General features: G+C 39.1%; 1 protein-coding gene across 1 annotated transcript in view; it reads left to right on the top strand.

Annotated features, from left to right (window-relative positions):
- Positions 1–18,284, top strand: part of PPP2R5A (protein phosphatase 2 regulatory subunit B'alpha) — a 48,240-nt gene that overhangs the window by 14,157 nt on the left and 15,799 nt on the right. The window contains exons 2-6 of the mRNA XM_035111284.2: positions 4,917–5,113; positions 11,961–12,062; positions 13,426–13,518; positions 14,485–14,615; positions 17,072–17,131. Of these exons, the coding sequence (XP_034967175.1) occupies positions 4,917–5,113; positions 11,961–12,062; positions 13,426–13,518; positions 14,485–14,615; positions 17,072–17,131 (583 nt within the window). The remainder of the gene's footprint in view (positions 1–4,916; positions 5,114–11,960; positions 12,063–13,425; positions 13,519–14,484; positions 14,616–17,071; positions 17,132–18,284) is intronic.

The following is an 18,284-nucleotide window of genomic DNA, read 5'->3' as shown; positions in this document are numbered from 1 at the left end:
TGGCATAACTTGGGAAAATGCCCACATCAGTGAGAATGTTCAACTTTCCTGTATCGTTTCTGCACTTCTGTTGTGCTGGGTAATCAGACTGAGAACATGGCATTTCATATTCCATGCAGAATAATTATTTCTGGAGGAAATTCATTTGAGTTGGAAAATGTATATAATGAGAAGGTTATTCCAATTTCATTGTTCTTCCCACTTGCAGACCATTCAAATGCTTGTCCAGTGTTTCTGCTATAATTGAATTCCAGCTAGCATCACAGGTCAAATACATGCTAAGCTTAGTCTGCAGTCCTTGATACTGCACAGTCCAAATAAGAAAATAAATATAGGTACTGTATTTAAAAGTATGACTTGTGGTATAACCTTCTTAATTATAAAAGATTTCTTCCCTCAAATGCCGCCAACTGTGTAATAAAGAATTCCTACCACATTTCCAAGAGTTAGTATAATTTTTATAAACCTTCAATTACCTAAGGGGTGTCTGATACTATTGAGCGCAATACACCAATCCCTACCTAGTTAGTGGAGGGGGGGGAATCAAAGGCAGACAAAGAACCAAATCAAAAGCCTTCTTGGCCTTGAATCAGCAGGATAAAAGGGGTGTGGCATTTTAGTTCCACCTGCTCTGCTTTCCATCTTTAGCTTTCCCCCTTCCTTCCCACTGGCTTCCATAGCTACAAAAAAGAGGCATCCATGATTAGGCTTCCTGCTCTGTAGGCAGAGATGGAGAGCTACAATCCTATGAATGACCCCCTAGAACATTTTCACAGGGGCCATATGGTTGCACCCTAAATGAATTAATGACATAGACATACCAGATCCAGGTGTTCTGATTTTCTAGAGCATTTCAATCAGTGGTTTGGCCTCTCTGATGTGGTCCAGAGGAAAGCAGAGCAATATGTTAGCACCAGCTTGGCTGCAGGAGTTGCCAGAAAGAGGCGTACAAGGTGCCTTCCAGCTGTCTTCAGGAGTTTACTCTGGATGTGTGTACGGTTTACTCCTTAGCCTTTCGTTCTCTCAACGATATCCTGCAAGGCAGCAGGGGTTTAGGATAAGAGTTTCCCTTCTCCTAGATGGACTACCTTCCCAGGTTGACAAGCCCCATCTGCCCCGCACTTCCCTCTACAGCAAGTGCAGAAACCACTTTCTTGACTGTTGGACCCATTCTTGGTCTCATTTGCTCAATCTGCTGGAGCCTGTCTTTGCATGCAGGGGAAGTCCCTAATTCCCTGAGGTTTTGAGACCCATCAGCTACCTCACCTGGTTTGGCCAGCCAGTCAAAGCAGTTTTCCCAGGGTGTGACCACTGCCAGTGTTGACAGCTTCAAGGAGCCACAGGTGCGGGGTGTGGCCGCTGTCACTTTTGGTAGCTTTGAGGAGTCAGAGGTGAGAGCTAAGTGCAGAGATGTATATTGTTCCTTTAGCAGAAATGTAAGAAATGATAGCCAGTGCAGCCGAATGTGTTTTTAACTAGCCAAGTTGTGTATTCCTGGTAGCCCTGCTCTAGGAGTGTACACTTAGCTTTTTTTGTCTGAATTTACATTTTAAAATGTTCTTATGGAAGATTTGGATGTCTTTAGATCTGTCTAACTGCATACCTAAACAACCAGACTATTGCAGGGATGGCAGGAGCAGACAAGACACAAGATCAATCAAAGCATTTTAAAGAGACATTTAGGTAAACTCGGGGCAGCACTCCAGAACACACCAAGATTGGTAGGGATGACTTAATGTGTTATTAAATTAAATTATTTAATTTAATTAAAAGTTGTTTAGAGGCGAATCAACTCCATTTCAGTGGCTTAAGAAACATGTTCTGTGCAGTTACAATCTCCAGAAATTGAATGCTCAGAAGATACATATTGAATCTGCAGAAGATAGTCAGTTATAAGAGACACACATTAATAAGGCAGAAAACCTCCTCTCTGTTTGTACCTCAGTACTTCTCCATTTTTCTGGCTATCCTTGGAGGATACTTTACATAGGATATGGAAGTATGCTAATAGTTGTCCTCTGAGTATTTTATATGTTTTTCTTGTGTTGTGCTAGTGGAAGAAAATGAGTTCCTCACATTGTACTCCTGCAGGCAATATCTGCAGCATGTCAAGGAAAATTAATTGCTTTGAACTCTCTATCTTTTTATGTGTTGCTGGAGAGGGTTTTAGGATAGGTTGGGAGAAATATATGAATTTGCCTGGATTCTATAGAAATTGACTTGAGAATAAAATAGAATGAAGGTTTACTGGAGGGGCTGAAGAAAAAGGCATTGTGGTTTGAATTCTGGATGCTGATAAATGTTAAATTTGTACTTGAATATTTGCATTGCATTTGGTTTTATGTTTTTTAATTTTATTGTAATGTTTATTTCTTCTCATGTTAGTGTTTCTGATTCCACCCTAGGACCCTCAGATAAAGGGTGGACTATAAATCAGTTCATTAAATAAAGCAAAATGACTACATGAACTCGGATTTGATATTGCTTTGTTCTCTGCATCCTCTTCCTTGAGGGAAACATCTAACCTTGCAGATCTGTACTGGTAGAAAAACATTGGAAATATTAATTTAGACAGGGCTCCAGGCAGCCACTGCTGACTTTTATTACATGTCGTAAGTTTTCATATATGCCTACTCAGGTTCTACTACTTTTCTAGCATGTATTTAAAAAAGAATGGAAGCTTGATGAATAGAAGCCAATGAGGGACCACACAAATTCACTGATTGGCACCCACCCTCTCTGTGCCATTGTGACTGTTTACTTTATGTCACAAACTAGAAGGAGGAGTGTAGAAAAAGGCTTGAAATGAACTGTATACCAATATATTTAGAATATAGAGGTCTTTGTATGTTGTGCTCCTTGGAAAGCTGGTTGTTAGTACAGTCGTACCTTGGAAGTGAAACGGAATCTGTTCTGGAAGTCCGTTTGACTTCCAAAGCTCCTGCAGCCAATCAGAAGCTCTGTCAGACATTTGGCTTCCAAAAATAGTTTGCAAACCGGAACAGTCACTTCTGGGTTTGCGGCGTTTAGGAGCCAAAACATTCAAGAACTAAGCTGTTTGAAAACCAAGCTACAACTGTATTGGTGAACTCTCTGAAAATTTATACAGTATTATGTTGCTTGGGAGGGAAGAGTAGACTATAGGCAGAGATGGGAATTGGGGCCCTCCTCATAGGAATTTTTTACCCCATGGAGTGCTTTACTTGAATTGGTTCTCCTCAGCATGGTGATATGTGTTTTAACCAGTGTTAGAAACTGAGATGAAAGCTAGGAGCTAAACGACACCTTAAACCTAGGTTATGGGCACAACAATGGAATGTCTAGGACTCTAGGTGCACTTATTTTATAACCAGAATACAAAGCTGAAAATCAATGAACTGCAGCTAAAATATTATGTTCATTTTTCAAATGGTCTAGTCCTTTTCCCACCCACCTTTCTAATATTCTCAAGATGGTCTCTTTTCCAGTGTTCAGAGAGTAGCTTGGAAGTGGGGAGGCAGAAAAAGGTCCTCCTTTCCTTCCACTGCAGTTTTATTCTAAAATCTTAGGCACAGTACTGCTCCCAGAGCTCAGAAACTGCTCGCACTAATGAAATTCCCCATTGCAAAATGCGCCGAGAACAATGGGAGTTTTGAACACTGGTTTTAACGTTCTTTATGGTGGTCCAATTTTTAACAATAAAGTCTGTTGGCAGTTATTGCTCACTGTGCTACACTTGTGATGTTCTCATGACACATTTGTACAAGTTACTCTCTCTCATAATTTCCTTAAAGTGTGGTGATATAGATATGTAAACATGTTATGAGTGTTTTGGAAGATAACTGCAAAGTGATTGACCCTGTGATTTTTAGCAACAGTATTATACTGTATTTGATCCTGGGTTGATTTTTTTGTTTGTGTAAGAACTGTAAAAATGTAAATTGATGATAAACCGAAAGGGTACTTCTCTGCTTAGGACAGTTTTAATGGCATGTTACTAGTAAAATTAGTTGAGAATGCATAGCAGCATGTCATGAAGTAGGACATTTTTATATTTTGCATGTGATACTCAGATTCAGTTTAATCTTGTTTGTAGGTTAAACTGAGAGGGTGTGACTGTCCCAAATTGCCCAGTTAATTTTATGGCTAGGCAGGAATTTTGACTGGGTTTATCCAGCCTAATTTCAATACTCTAGCCCAGTGGTTCTCAAAGGGTGTGGTGAACCACACTGATGTGACAGGAGAGGATGACAAGTGTGGCCAGAAGATTCAAGGACAATCAAAGAAATATTTAAACATTTCAGCACAGCACAGTATAATATAGTATCAAACTAATATTTTTATTTGCAGAATATGTAGCTGCATTGTTTTATACTTTCTGGATGTCCTGTGATAATAGTTGTGTTCTGTGTTGTAAATCAAGCATTGCTAGGAGTTCTTCCATTTTGTTTTCCAATGTATTTCTTATTAATAAAAAATCAGCGTGGCATGAGAAAATTGTTATTCTGCAAGTGTGGTCCAGAGAAAATAGTTTGAGAACCACTTCTCTAGCCAGTAGAAAGCTGGTTCTGCATTCCTCCTCAAGAAAGAACCCTTGCTCACTAAATGCATGGGCAATTTGCACTGGCTGACTTTGTAGCAAACCTAAGAGCATTTCCTAGAACCTGGGAATACTGTACAATTTTCCTCAGGATCATGGAAAGAGGACCATATCAGAATTAGAAAAATTAAAACATATAAATATGTTACAGTTCAGCTAGTGCTGCTGAAGAAGGGGCTCTATACATAAAGTAACAATTATATGTCTGCTAATAGAACATTGGATTTGATATTTCCTGCTTGGTGTTAGTTTGTTGCTGTTGAGATGGAAGTTATATTGGTTTCTATAAATTCTACAGGAATTAAATTCTAATTCTGCAGCCTTTTTTCCTTTATAGATGCCACCTCAAATGAACAGCAAGACCTCTTCTCTCAGAAGTTACAGCAGTGTTGTGTATTGTTTGATTTCATGGACTCTGTCTCTGACTTGAGAAGCAAAGAAATTAAAAGAGCAACACTGAATGAACTGGTGGAATATGTTTCAACACATCGTGGTGTGTTAGTTGAATCAGCATATTCTGATATAGTAAAAATGGTAAGTAAAACACCTGAAGTATACTCTTCTTGCAAACATTTAAAAATGACACCCAATATTTTTTGCTAAGTATAGTCTGTGTTCTGTATTAATTTTTCTATGGCAGAACAAATTTTTTGCTGACACTACCTGTTAACTTGCTGTTAAATTGTAACGGATTAAAATTGGTTACATTTAGTTGCATGACAACCATAGACTCCTAGGTGACATGGATGTAGGAATGGGTTCATTGTTTGTCGCTCTTTTACTGCAGAATGAAGGATTAGAGCTCAAAGGTTATAGCTGGAGAGAACAATGGCTGCATTTGGATGTCACACTAAACTATGGTTAAGTGGGCACCACACCCAGGAGGAGGAGGAGTTTGGGAGCTTTTGCTTTACCACAGCTTCCTGTGTTAGCTTGACCTAGAACTGTAGTTAATTTTAATTGTGGTTACTTTCAGATAAGATAGCTTCAAAAACTACAGATTGAGTTCTCTTGTTTGAAGCTAAACATATTTTATATTACTACAGTTTGTTTACGCAGTCTGTACAAAAAGCTTCTATTAAGCAAGCACAGAAGCAGAAGCTTCTACTTCTCCTGGCCACACAGGAGTGGGAGAGGTAAAGGTGTGTGAGAGCCAGACTAGGGCTGTTCCATGTCTCCTTAAGCCGTAAGAGGCCAAGAGAAAGTTGCTAAACCTCTTCCCATGTTTCCAGTTCTATGTTTTCCTGAAGCAGGAAAAGTTCACATCTTGATCAATAGATTGCTTTTGCTCTAGCTACTTTTATACCTCAATTTTCTCCCAGCAATTTCATACCCTTTAGAAGTCTCTTCCTATATATAGAATTGTGTCTCAGAAGAAATTGTAGCTTTAAACAGTCATTTCTCTCCCTCCAACAACAGCAATTTAGTTTGCAGCTCCTTCTCCTGACATCACATTGACCCTTCATTGTTAGTGCAAAACAGACAGTGCAAAGGAACAAATGCTGGTGTAAAAAATGTTTGCTTGATTTTTGAATGTGCACTTGTTCAGGGAGGGGACTGGCACCAGTCACAGGGATGTGACAGGGGAGGGGGGCGATGCCTCATGGGTCAGGACAGGGTGGGGATGAACCGGGGTGGGGTGGGGAGGAGGGGGCAGAATAGGTCATGGGTCGTGACAGAGTGGGGGGGGGGAGTCACAGGGATGAGCCAGAGCAACGCGTGGCAGGGCCAGCTAGTGTATAATATAAATGTATGGCTGCCCACTAAGCACCACAATATTGGCTTCTAACGATTTGCAAAAATGTTTGTCCCTTTTCCTACTTAATATGTAGGACTTTGTAGCATGTTAGTCACACCTGTAAAGTTACTTAGGCTGTGCACACATTAACAGCCTAAACCCCCTCCCAACTGTATTTCAGATTGCATTTCCACAGTGTTCATCAGTATAGTTGGATGTGTTTCCAAGTCACCTGCTTTCTCTCCACACCAATGGCTGGAGAAGGAGCGTGGATGTCTTCTTGTGTCTTGCATTTTCATATTGGATCAAAGCTGGTTTGGGGGCAAATGCAGAATTTCTCAAGAAGTGACAGGATAGATGAGGAATGTGGCTAAAGTTGTGTGTACACAACAAACCAGCAGTTGGAGAGCACTGAATACAGAGTAAAAAGAAGTATGTACACCACAACCTTAGCCTCAGTATAGTTGAAGTGCACATATTGATCAACTATCGTAGATAGTTACTTATCTTAAACTATCTTAAAGTGCACATATTGGTTAACTATCTTAAATGTAATATTATTGAGCAATGGTCAGCTTTTATTCCCTTTTAGGGATGACTATTTAGAGTCCAACAACATTTTATATGAAACATGTCAATTAAGATATGACACTTCACAACTTAATGCTTGTAAATGTATTGTTGAAATCTTGCTTGTGGTTATTGAAGTTAATGGTAAATCTGTTGTTGATTTTATTGGCTGTGGATTGCACCCATTGTTTATATAAATTTACAAGTTTAATCTTTGTCTTTAATTTCCAGATGGGTAGCACAGTTAGTCTGTTGCAGCAAAAAAAAAAGAAAGTGCTTTGGCATCTTGAACAGTAACAAATTAACCATGGCATAAACTTTCATGGATTAGAGTCCACGTTATCAGTTGCTTTATCTTTAGTAACTCTGGCATTATCATTTACAATTATCATTGTCTCTGTTCCTGGAAAACAAGTGTCCAAGTATACAGTGGTAGAAAAGCAGGCAAACTGCAATGTTTCTCACTATGCAATGTGGATGATGCTGGTCAGGAATCCTGGAAAAAGCTTTGTTGACCAAGTAAAAACATAATTAAGATGATCAAATAAAGATGTATTGTTCCTAAACAGTAATCCAGATTTCAAAAATGTTGTAAAAATGAATGAAATCAATTTTGGTAGCAGGCTTTTCAGGATATCTCTTAAGAACATAAGATTAGCCTGCTGGATCAGCCCAGTGGCCAACCAGATAGATTCCTGTGGGAAATATGCAGAAAATGAGCATGAGCACTTTCCCCTTCCATGGTTTCCACCAACAGTCATTCGGAAGCATTGCTGCCTCCAACATTGTGCAGACAGCGGCAGTCGCTTCTCGAAACGCAATAAACATGGTGTTTACTTCCGGGTTTGTCATGGTTGTGACTTGGAATGGGCCTAAGTAGAGTGGGACGTAAGTAGAGGTTCTACTGTAAAAGGTAAAGGTAAAGGACCCCTGACAGTTAAGTCCAGTCGCGAACAACTCTGGGGTTGCGGCTCTCATCTCGCTTTACTGGCCGAGGGAGCCGGTGTTTGTCCGCAGACAGTTTTTCCGGGTCATGTGGCCAGCATGACTAAGCTGCTTCTAGCAATCCAGAGCAGCACATGGAAACGCCGTTTACCTTCCCACCAGAGCGGTACCTATTTATCTACTTGCACTTTGGTGTGCTTTCGAACTGCTGGGTTGGCCGGAGCAATGGGAGGGATCGAGCAATGGGAGCTCACCCCGTTGCAGGGATTCGAACTGCTGACCTTCCGATTGGCAAGCCCTAGGCTCTGTGGTTTAGTGCCACCTGTGTCCCGAGAGGATCTACTGTAGATCAATGTAATACCAATATGAAATGTATAGTTCTGGACCAAACCTTTTTGTAACTTTTGGGTATATGCAATTTCATAGTGCATATACTATGATTAGAATTTCATTAATTCTAGAAATGGCTGAAAACCAAATTAGTTTCCCATGTGTTCAACCCTAGTCTTTGAATTAGATACCTATATTAGTTTATTGCTAGGTTAATTAAACTTACTTAAAACACCCTTGTGACACCTTGAAGATTTAAAGCTTGCTCTATAATAAATCTTTTAGTCTTTATGGTGCCCCAGCTGTTGTTTTTGCTTCAGCAGACTTAAAGCTTTTCCTACAGTAAATCTGTTAGTCTTTAAGGTGCCTTAAGCTATTGTGTGTGTTGCAGCAGACCAACACAGCTACCCCTCTGGATGTTGACAGGTATTCAGATTATAGCAGGACTGGTCCTAGCTCCTTGGTGGGTGGGTGTGATCGTGTGTGTGTTTACAGCATACACAAAGTTAAAGATCTATAATGCAGTGCAATGTTAGATTATTAATATGTATTCAGTGAAGACCTGCAAAATATGTAAAAGACCTATTACATTTTTAGAGCAAAGCAGCTCCTTCACAAATTAAAAAAACCAGAACCACTGAGTCAGGTCAGGCCTGCTCAGTTCACCCACCAAGGCTTCAGTAATACACACCATGTCAATTGCTTCATGAGACTAGTCTTACGCACTGATCTGCCATTCAGTAGCAGCACCAGGTAGGAAAAGTTGCCATGACATTTCTGGCTAAGTGATAGCTCAGAAAAGATCATGGCTGCCAAATGTCTTTGACCTCTTTTCCTAACCTGACAAGTAGTTAGAATAAGGAAAATGAGGAAAAATGGGGGGGGGAGAATAAGGAAAATGTAAAGATGTAGATTAGGTATGCAATAAATACAATCATAGTTGTCATTAAAGGTGGACAGAGGTATAAGTGGCATGCGAGTCTCTAAGGTGCTCACTCTTGTCAGTCCATGGTCTTGCATTTAATCTAGCATGATGTCTGAACTGTGCTCCTGTCTCTACCAGTGCTTTCCTTGGATGTTCCAGAGATAAAGCCAGTAATGGCCAAGTGAGACTCCTACAATGTTAGGAGCATATCCAGCATTTCTGGATAAATTTCTAGGGCAGGTGAAACCAATACTTTCCAGTATTGCCCCCAGACAAATAACATGTAAGATTCTCTTTCTGAACAGATATTTTCCTGAAATTGTAGTTCTACATTTGACCTTTCATTCCTTATCTTCAAAGATGCTTTTAACAACAATTTCCATGAGAGGTCTGGGAATTTATTATTGTAAATTGTAAAGCAGAGGCACATTGTGCCTTCACAACAGCAGTGAATGTATTCCATTAAAACAATAGTTCATCATATTGTCCTAAGTAATATGATCTTGGGGAGTTGCGATGTGTGTGTATGTGTTTTTGTTTTTGTTTTTATGGGATGGCATGCAATCTCGTACTATGTACAATGACAATAAAGTATCTGTATCTATCTATCTATCTATCTATCTCTTTGTTTCGCAGCTGTAGATTAATCAGCTTCTTTTTAGCACCATCTGTCAAATTCACCTTGAAAGTGCTCAACCCTTATGATACATGTGAATAACATTTACATGTATTTAATATAACATTCAGCTAAACTTTATACACTTGGAACCTCTGTGAAATTTGAAAGTTGCCCACTTAGGCCATAGATTTATTAAGGTTTTGGTACAGAAACTAGAAGGTTTTTGCTCCTGGCATTGCAGTATAAGAAGAAAATGTGAAACTGGCAGCATGAGAATTCTTTATCAAATCTTGAGCAGATAAGGAGACTGAATGTGTGTAAATACCATGGCTAAGTCAAAATAATAATCTTATTGTCTGACTCTGTGCCCACTGTTGAACAGAACTTGATTTGAACTGCTCTATTCAAACCAGTAATCCATGACAACAAAACCTACCATTTTTCTTGATCACTATTTGTCTTTTTCCCTGTAGACAATATGTTAAATATCAGCCCCACAGTCTATGAAGAGAAGCATCTCAAATAGTCTCCTTTCTAATTAATGTTTAAAGAGCATGCAGGCAGCATTTGTTTCAGGTTTCAAAACCAGGAGAAGCAGAAGTATGATCACTGGACAAAAGTGGTCACTGGGGCTTCACAGACACATGGAAGTAGCAAAATGCCATCTTTAATATCTTCTGTTCCCTACCCTTTACTCCAGTGGCTCCTTCCTTTGTTGGCTGCTTATTATTAAAAACTTCTTGATACATTATTATTTCAAGTGTCAATTTTTGATGCTGTAGTCACTTCCCATCTTCCATAGAATACTTCAGAGTATACTGGATGGGACTGTTGCTACAGGAGCTTTGACACCCTTTTCATTACTAGCCTCCTCCCCTGGGCTTGTCCTTTATCCTGCTTTCCATCCCTACTTTCCTTATGTTCCATCAATCTCTTGTTATAAGTTTTCCACTGGGACACTTTTGCCCTGACCTTGATTCCAGTGTCTACTTCTTGTTCCTTTTATTAATATAATGTGCAGAAAGGGGGGGGCTGCATTATTTGAAAGATTTTTATAAAGATGGATGACCACTTACCATCAAAGAGATGCAGATTCAGTTGGGAACTATGGAAATGCCATGGCTATTAAGTTACCAATTAAGGTCCCTTTTAACAAATTCCCAGGTTAAAAATGAAGCCACAAGATAATTAATGACATATGAGAAAATAATTGTTGAAGAAAATATAATGACAAAAGGATTAATACATTTTTTCTATAAATCTATTATAGAGATTCAGTTTTGCCCTCAGCGAAATTTGAGAAGGTGCTGGTTATTGAATTGGAAGTTAAAAACTGAAGAAACATGGAACTGTGTAGGGGGTAAAAGTGCCATATAAATCTATATTGGCAACAAGAGAAAGAACCCTTAAAATTGTACATGACTGGTACTAATCTAAAACCAAACAGATCTCCCATGCATTGGAGAGGATGTCCTATTATAGGGACATATCAGCACATGTGTTGGGAATGTCCAAAAATGGAAAGGTTTTGGAAAAATGCATTTACATAAGTATTTTAATTACAAGGCAAAGTTTTCATGACTTCAGGACTAGCTCTACTTAATTTTTATAGTTTTGATATGTTACAAATTAGAAATAAAGAATTTATAACACATCTATTAACCATTGTAGAAACAACCATTGCAAGGACATGGAAAGCACTACAATTATTGACTATGGATCAATGGTATAATGTAATTTGGTAAACAGCATTATTGGAAAAACTGACACAAAAATTATAAGTAGCAAGAGGCCAGAAGAAACACAATAATTTTTCTGCATTTTGTGATTTTGTTGATTATACAAATAATGAGGTATATGGCAGAACAGTACCCATAGTTTACTGTTTGGTGTGCATGAAGTATATATTTTAACTTTCCTTTTTCTCCCTTGCTCCCTATAAATTCCTGTAAATTATTTTTTTTTATTCAAAATCCTTTTTACTAATGGTCAACAATCCAAACATATACACTATTATACATCATTTCATATCTATAACAATTTACATCATAACACATCTTGCTAATGTAGTCAGAAATGTTTTTTTCTGAGCATATACTGTTGTTTTAAATTAATTCTCACTTCATGTAACTCTTGCATGTCATATGTCTAAATGCAATAAATAATTAAAAATATATAAATACATTAAAATAAATATTTGTGCCCTATTTTAGGCACAATTAAATTAGCTTAAAACATATCTATATTGTTCCAGATTGGTTCTAATATCTTCAGGACACTTCCACCAAGTGATAATCCGGATTTTGATCCAGAAGAAGATGAGCCTACGTTAGAAGCTTCATGGCCCCATATACAGGTATATTGTTCCTTTGTGTAACTACTGTATGTTGTTGTTGTTGTTGTTTAGTCGTTTAGTCGTGTCCGACTCTTCGTGACCCCATGGACCATAGCACGCCAGGCACTCCTGTCTTCCACTGCCTCCCGTAGTTTGGTCAAACTCATGTTCGTAGCTTCGAGAACACTGTCCAACCATCTTGTCCTCTGTCGTCCCCTTCTCCTAGTGCCCTCAATCTTTCCCAACATCAGGGTCTTTTCCAAGGATTCTTCTCTTCTCATGAGGTGGCCAAAGTATTGGAGCCTCAGCTTCACGATCTGTCCTTCCAGGGAGCACTCAGGGCTGATTTCCTTAAGAATGGATAGGTTTGATCTTCTAGCAGTCCATGGGACTCTCAAGAGTCTACTGTATATGTATTCCCAATTCATGCGGTTTCTGTACAGTGGAACCTTGGTTTTTGAACGTCTTGGCTGCCGAACATTTCAGAAGCCGAACACCAAAAACCCAGAAGTGAATACTTCCGTCTTCGAATTCGCCTTGGCAATTGAACGGCTTCTGTGGCGTGTTTTTCCATTTTCACCATTCACTTTGCTGATAGCCCTTTGATTTTTGGTTTTCAAATGTTTCAGAAGTTGAACGGACTTCCAGAACTGATTACATTCGAAAACCAAGGTTCCACTGTATTAATATTTCATGCATTAGTATGCTAGTAGTATGCTAGAGGGTAGCAGTTTTGGAAATGATATATATACCTTTCATTCCTAAGTAACTATATAATATTGATTTCCCGTCTACCTTTCACCTCCAAACTCCTCGAACTTGAGGTTTACTCCTACTGCTTTGACTTTTCTCAGTCACTTTCTGAACCCACAGCTTTCATTCTTTAATTTCATAGAATCATAGAATTGTAGATTTGGAAGGGAGCTCAACTGAACCTGACCCTCACAGAATTATTGATTACCTTACTGTCAAATCTATATTTGCTCTACTCTCTACATTTATCTTGATTTCTTTGCTGCCCTGGCTGCACCTAACTGTCATCTCATGTTTGATTCTTTTGTACTTTGGCTTGGATACTCTGTATACTCCTGCTGGCAGGATATGGCTCAGAAGCACTCCTGGTATCTTAAGAATGGTTAACAGGAGATCAGGAAAACATTCCTCTGCACCAAGCCTGAGAGAGGCTACGCTTGGCTGCTGAAATATCACAGTAGATCAGGAAAAGAGGTGCTGTCTCTTTAAGAGCCAAAACATTTACTTTTATTCGGAACACACTTCTGCTGGCCCTTTATATAGTGGATAAGCTTTTTGCTACTTTTAAATTTGTGAATTTATTGCATTTAAAGGTATATTTTCCTAAAGTGTCTGTTTTACTCTTTCCTAGCTGGTGTACGAATTTTTACTAAGGTTTTTAGAAAGTCCTGATTTCCAACCTAGCATCGCGAAACGTCACATTGACCAGAAATTTGTACAACAGGTAATAGTCATCTGAAATATTTGTAATTTGCTAATTTTGTATAAAGATAATTGGTTGTATCTAAAGAACCTTTTCCACAAATGGAAGGACTTCTTTAGTTTGCAGGAGAGCTTCAATCCAGTCTATGCTTCCGCTGGCAGAAGAGGGAAGTTGTCTTGAAGGGACCCCCAGTTATCTGGAGTAGTTTTTCAGGAAGCAGAGGGAGGAAGACTTAAAGCAGGAGCAGCTGGTTCTGCTTATGGGAACTCTGGATTTGAGCCAATGTTGCATGTATCATTGTGTAGAGCAAGAAACAAAACTCTGGTGGAGAAACTACATTGCCACTGAGCGCTTCAGCTAATTTAGCAACATGGGGCTCATTTCATGGTTAAATTGACCCAAACCTGAGTCATACTGAAATAATGTGCATTAAATTTTTTAACTATGCTTAAGACTTATTTTTAGCAGGATTTGCTTATGTAACCTATCTTTGGTTTTGGGTTGTGCTCATTCATTTCAGAGGCTTAGGTGGGCTTAGATAGGTGTAATTATAACCAGTTTTAAGGAAATGTTTTATGAACTTATTACATGGCAGTAATATTGTTCCTATTCTCTAAAATAGGGAAATACTTTTATTAGGACCAACCGAAATTTGACACAACATTGTGGTTTGGTTGTTGCCAATTAAAGGTATTTCCTTGCAGTAGATTTTGTGTGTTCCCCTACCTGCCCGATGAATTGATGTAACATCTATGCTTTTGCTCTTTCTTATGTAATGCTGTTTATAAAGAATGAATTCACTGAGAGCTTCCCTGACCTGCATTTATGTGTGAAGTAATTTTTGACAACATGTCACTGAATCAATCCAGTGCTTAATTTTGGTATAGTTTAGAGGGAGGCGGGAAGAATGAGGGTCAAACTTGTTTCTATTTCCATTAGGGATTTAGTTACTGGGTATTGAAGTAATAAGCAATGCTTTATTAATAGCTGCTGGAGCTTTTTGATAGTGAAGATCCACGAGAACGCGACTTCCTAAAAACAGTGCTTCACCGAATTTATGGCAAATTCCTTGGATTAAGAGCCTTCATCAGAAAACAAATCAACAATATTTTTCTCAGGTATAATATATGTAGTGTTTGTTTGTTTGTTTACTAAACATACAAATTAATCTTGCAAATGTGTTTTAACAAAAATAAAATTACTTGGCCACAATTTTTTACTAGGGTGCTTATCCACATGTATGGGGATTTAAACAAAACAAAAACAATAAAACCACCCTTCTTTTACTCTTGAAAGCAATGGATTTAAAAAGAGCTGCTGCTGGGTTAAAGGACTAGGGGAATATGGACTGTCTCCCCCTTGAGGTACCTTTCCATAACTTGAGAACATTCTTCCTATCTTCTCCATAAATCCCAGACTGACATGTTGTGCAACCTGGCTGCTATCCTCTGCACACATACCGTAATTCCAGTTAAACTTATTGAATTCATTGACTGATGTGAACTCATTCACCCACTTCTGAATAATATATGAATAAAGTGCATCCAAAAGCAGGTTTTTGTCTGTTTTCCTCCTAAAAGATAGGTAGCTTCAGCTGCTTTAAAAGACGGTGTTTTATTCAATGTAGCACTAAGTAGTGCTTTATGTGAGCAAAACAACTTCTGCCGTGCAACAGGAACCCCCACCCCCTTCTCCCTGCACACCCCATAATCTATCCTGGAAGTTTCCCCAACCCTCTGGAGGAAATTAGGGTGTGGCATGGGGGGAGGGGTGGAAGGTCCTGCTGCACAAGCAGAAGTTGTTCTGCTCACATATCCCCCCCCCCCCCAGTTGAAAACTGCTGTAAGAAACAGCTCACCCTCTGCATGCCAGAGGAGGTGTGAACTGCAGATAATAAAGCTGACTCTGGCAACAAGAAAGTTTCAGGCATAAAGTATTATATACAGATAGCAGATTCAGCAACCATTGTTTGCAGATTGGAGGCTTCAAGCATGAAACCATAAGTTGTAGCTCCTGGGGAACATTTATATTTGCCATAGGTGCCCAGTGAAGTGGTAATTCACATATAAAACAGGCAGGCCTTTAAGTTCTGTCACACTTAAGTTCTGGCCAGGAAAAAGGAGAATGATAAAGTAATGCTAGAAAAGTCACCAGTTGATCAAAGAACTACTATCCATACAGGTTTATGAAGAAAAGTGTGTATGTGTTTTTAAAAAGCTGAAACCGGTAGTATTTCAGTGTATAGAAAGGCTGCTTCACTTTAACTGTACTTTTTAGTACATGTCTTTTTAGTACATGTCTAAACTGTACTGGTTTAGATGCACCCCAGCCTACCTCTCTACCTCTAGTGCTAGAGCATTGTTGTACAATATTGCAAATGAATTCCCTTATTTCTAGACTAAAATGAAGCTGACCATAGCAATTTAATATTTTCATTTATTTATTAGATTTAGATTTGAAATTTAGGCAAAAAAGAAAAAGAAAAAAGAAACACTTTAACTGTACTTGCTGCTTGAAATTGCACATTCTTCTTCCAGCCTTGCTGTGCTGTCTTTAGTACTAGACTCCCAGAGCTGGTGCAAGGGGGGCTCCCCCTTCTCCTTTTCCTCTGGCAGCAGCACAAATACCTCCTGCTACTTCAGTGTATCAGCTCTGGAGACATGTGTGTAATTTATATGCAACATGCAAGGGTTTTTTGAGGGAGTAGTATGAGAGAGTGGAGTGTCTGCCCATGTTTGTGGCATTGAATTTTCAGGGATATAATAACATATTCATTCCTCTAGCACAGACGTTTAACTTGTCTTCTTTTCTTTGTGGTTTTAAAAATCAATTTGATGGTTTTCCTCTTTCTAAAATTGTAGAAATTAATCAGGTCTGGTTGCTGATATGGCAAGTTTTATGGATGAATGGATGTTTAGTGATGGTGACTTGAAACCGAATATGCAATATGGCTTAGATCAGGGGTCAGCAAACTTTTTCAGCAGGGGGCCGGTCCACTGTCCCTCAGACCTTGTGGGGGGCCAGACTATATTTTTTTGGGGGGGGGAAATGAACGAATTCCTATGCCCCACAAATAACCCAGAGATGCATTTTAAATAAAAGGACACATTCTACTCATCTAAAAACATCAGGCAGGCCCCACAAATAACCCAGAGATACATTTTAAATAAAAGGACACATTCTACTCATGTAAAAACATGCTGATTCCCGGACCGTCCGCGGGCCGGATTTAGAAGGTGATTGGGCCACATCCGGCTCCCGGGCCTTAGTTTGGGGACCCCTGGTTTAGATGCACCCCAGCCTACCTCTCTACCTCTAGTGCTAGAGCATTGTTGTACAATATTGCAAATGAATTCCCTTATTTCTAGACTAAAATGAAGCTGACCATAGCAATTTAATATTTTCATTTATTTATTAGATTTAGATTTGAAATTTAGGCAAAAAAGAAAAAGAAAAAAGAAACTCTTGAAGTGTGTGTGTGTGTGTGTGTGTGTGTGTGTGTGTGTGTGTGTGTGTTTATTTTCTGTGTTCCATTTTGCTCATATATTGACTGACTGTAAATGTATCCTGACAGGTTTATATATGAAACAGAACATTTTAATGGTGTTGCTGAGCTACTTGAGATACTAGGAAGGTAGGTTTACTCTTTCACCAGTTAGCCAATCAGGTAGAGGTATTATCATTATTGTTACAGTTTATTACTCATCAGAGCCATCTGCGCTACATTCAAAAGATTTGGTGGATTTTGTTCTTGGTTTTGCTCCCTGAGTATGGGAGCAGCAATTCCATGTATGTTAAACACAGAAAGAGGTGGTTGGGAAATGTAACCATAAGTGGAGCTTGCTTGTGATAAATGTAGAACCAAATCCCTGGCCTCTGGCAGCCGCTTTCCTCTTTGTAGCTTTTCTCGTTGAATGAAATACCCCTCAGCCAAGCTCTCATAACAGAAGTGATCTTGGTTGGATATAAAAGGCTTGATGAAGGGACTATGGGGTGATAAATAGTGGACACAGAAAGGGTTTAGCATCCATCATCCATGCTCCCTTTCTGCTGCTAAACCTGGCCCTTCTCTTTGTATTTGGAACTCCAGCCTTAGGTAAATCAGGACTGCCATAATCATTTCTGGTATGGCCCAGAATAATAATAATGTTTCTCCTTTGTGTTAGCTTTTATGCCTCAGGTTGCATTTAGCTAATGTACTAACACATTGTTCCAACCCGGCCTCAGGAGCATCCCATAACTGCAGCATTGCCCTGGTATGTTGTGAATCCTTTCCCTTGCTTCCTGTTAAATGATTTACACCATAATCTAAAATTGTAGAAACACCATGTGATGCTGCAACTTTGGGATAACTGCCAGGAACCGAGGTTGGCTGAATATGATGCCTGTGACAGCCTGTCTGTCTCTTCCTTTCTCCAAAGCATTAGTTTTATAGTTAAATTCTTAACGGGGTGACTTTCACCAAAACCATTTCTGCCAGTTCAACTATCGTCCCATCTAAACATTGTTAAAGCAGAGAACACTTTTTCAAAAGAATTCAGTAAGAGGATTCCTCATGGTGACTGGCAACTGGAGCATTGCCTAATTTGGGAAGTAAGGTGCTTGAGTTGAAGCCCATCTTCAAAATATTAAAAAGGGGCACTCCGAGGCTCACCCCAGTTGCTATGACTTGCCTGTTTGGAGAGCTCTTATCTAAACTAACCCCCTCCCACAGATCTGTTTCAATGTTCGTACATCCAATATGCACATGCCGTGGAATAGGCTTCTCTACCCTTGTCATGGAATGA

The sequence above is a fragment of the Zootoca vivipara genome, chromosome 3 (genome assembly GCF_963506605.1).
Source record: "Zootoca vivipara chromosome 3, rZooViv1.1, whole genome shotgun sequence".
In the NCBI taxonomy this organism is placed as follows: Eukaryota; Metazoa; Chordata; class Lepidosauria; order Squamata; family Lacertidae; genus Zootoca; species Zootoca vivipara.
This window is presented reverse-complemented; position numbering and strand designations above follow the sequence as displayed.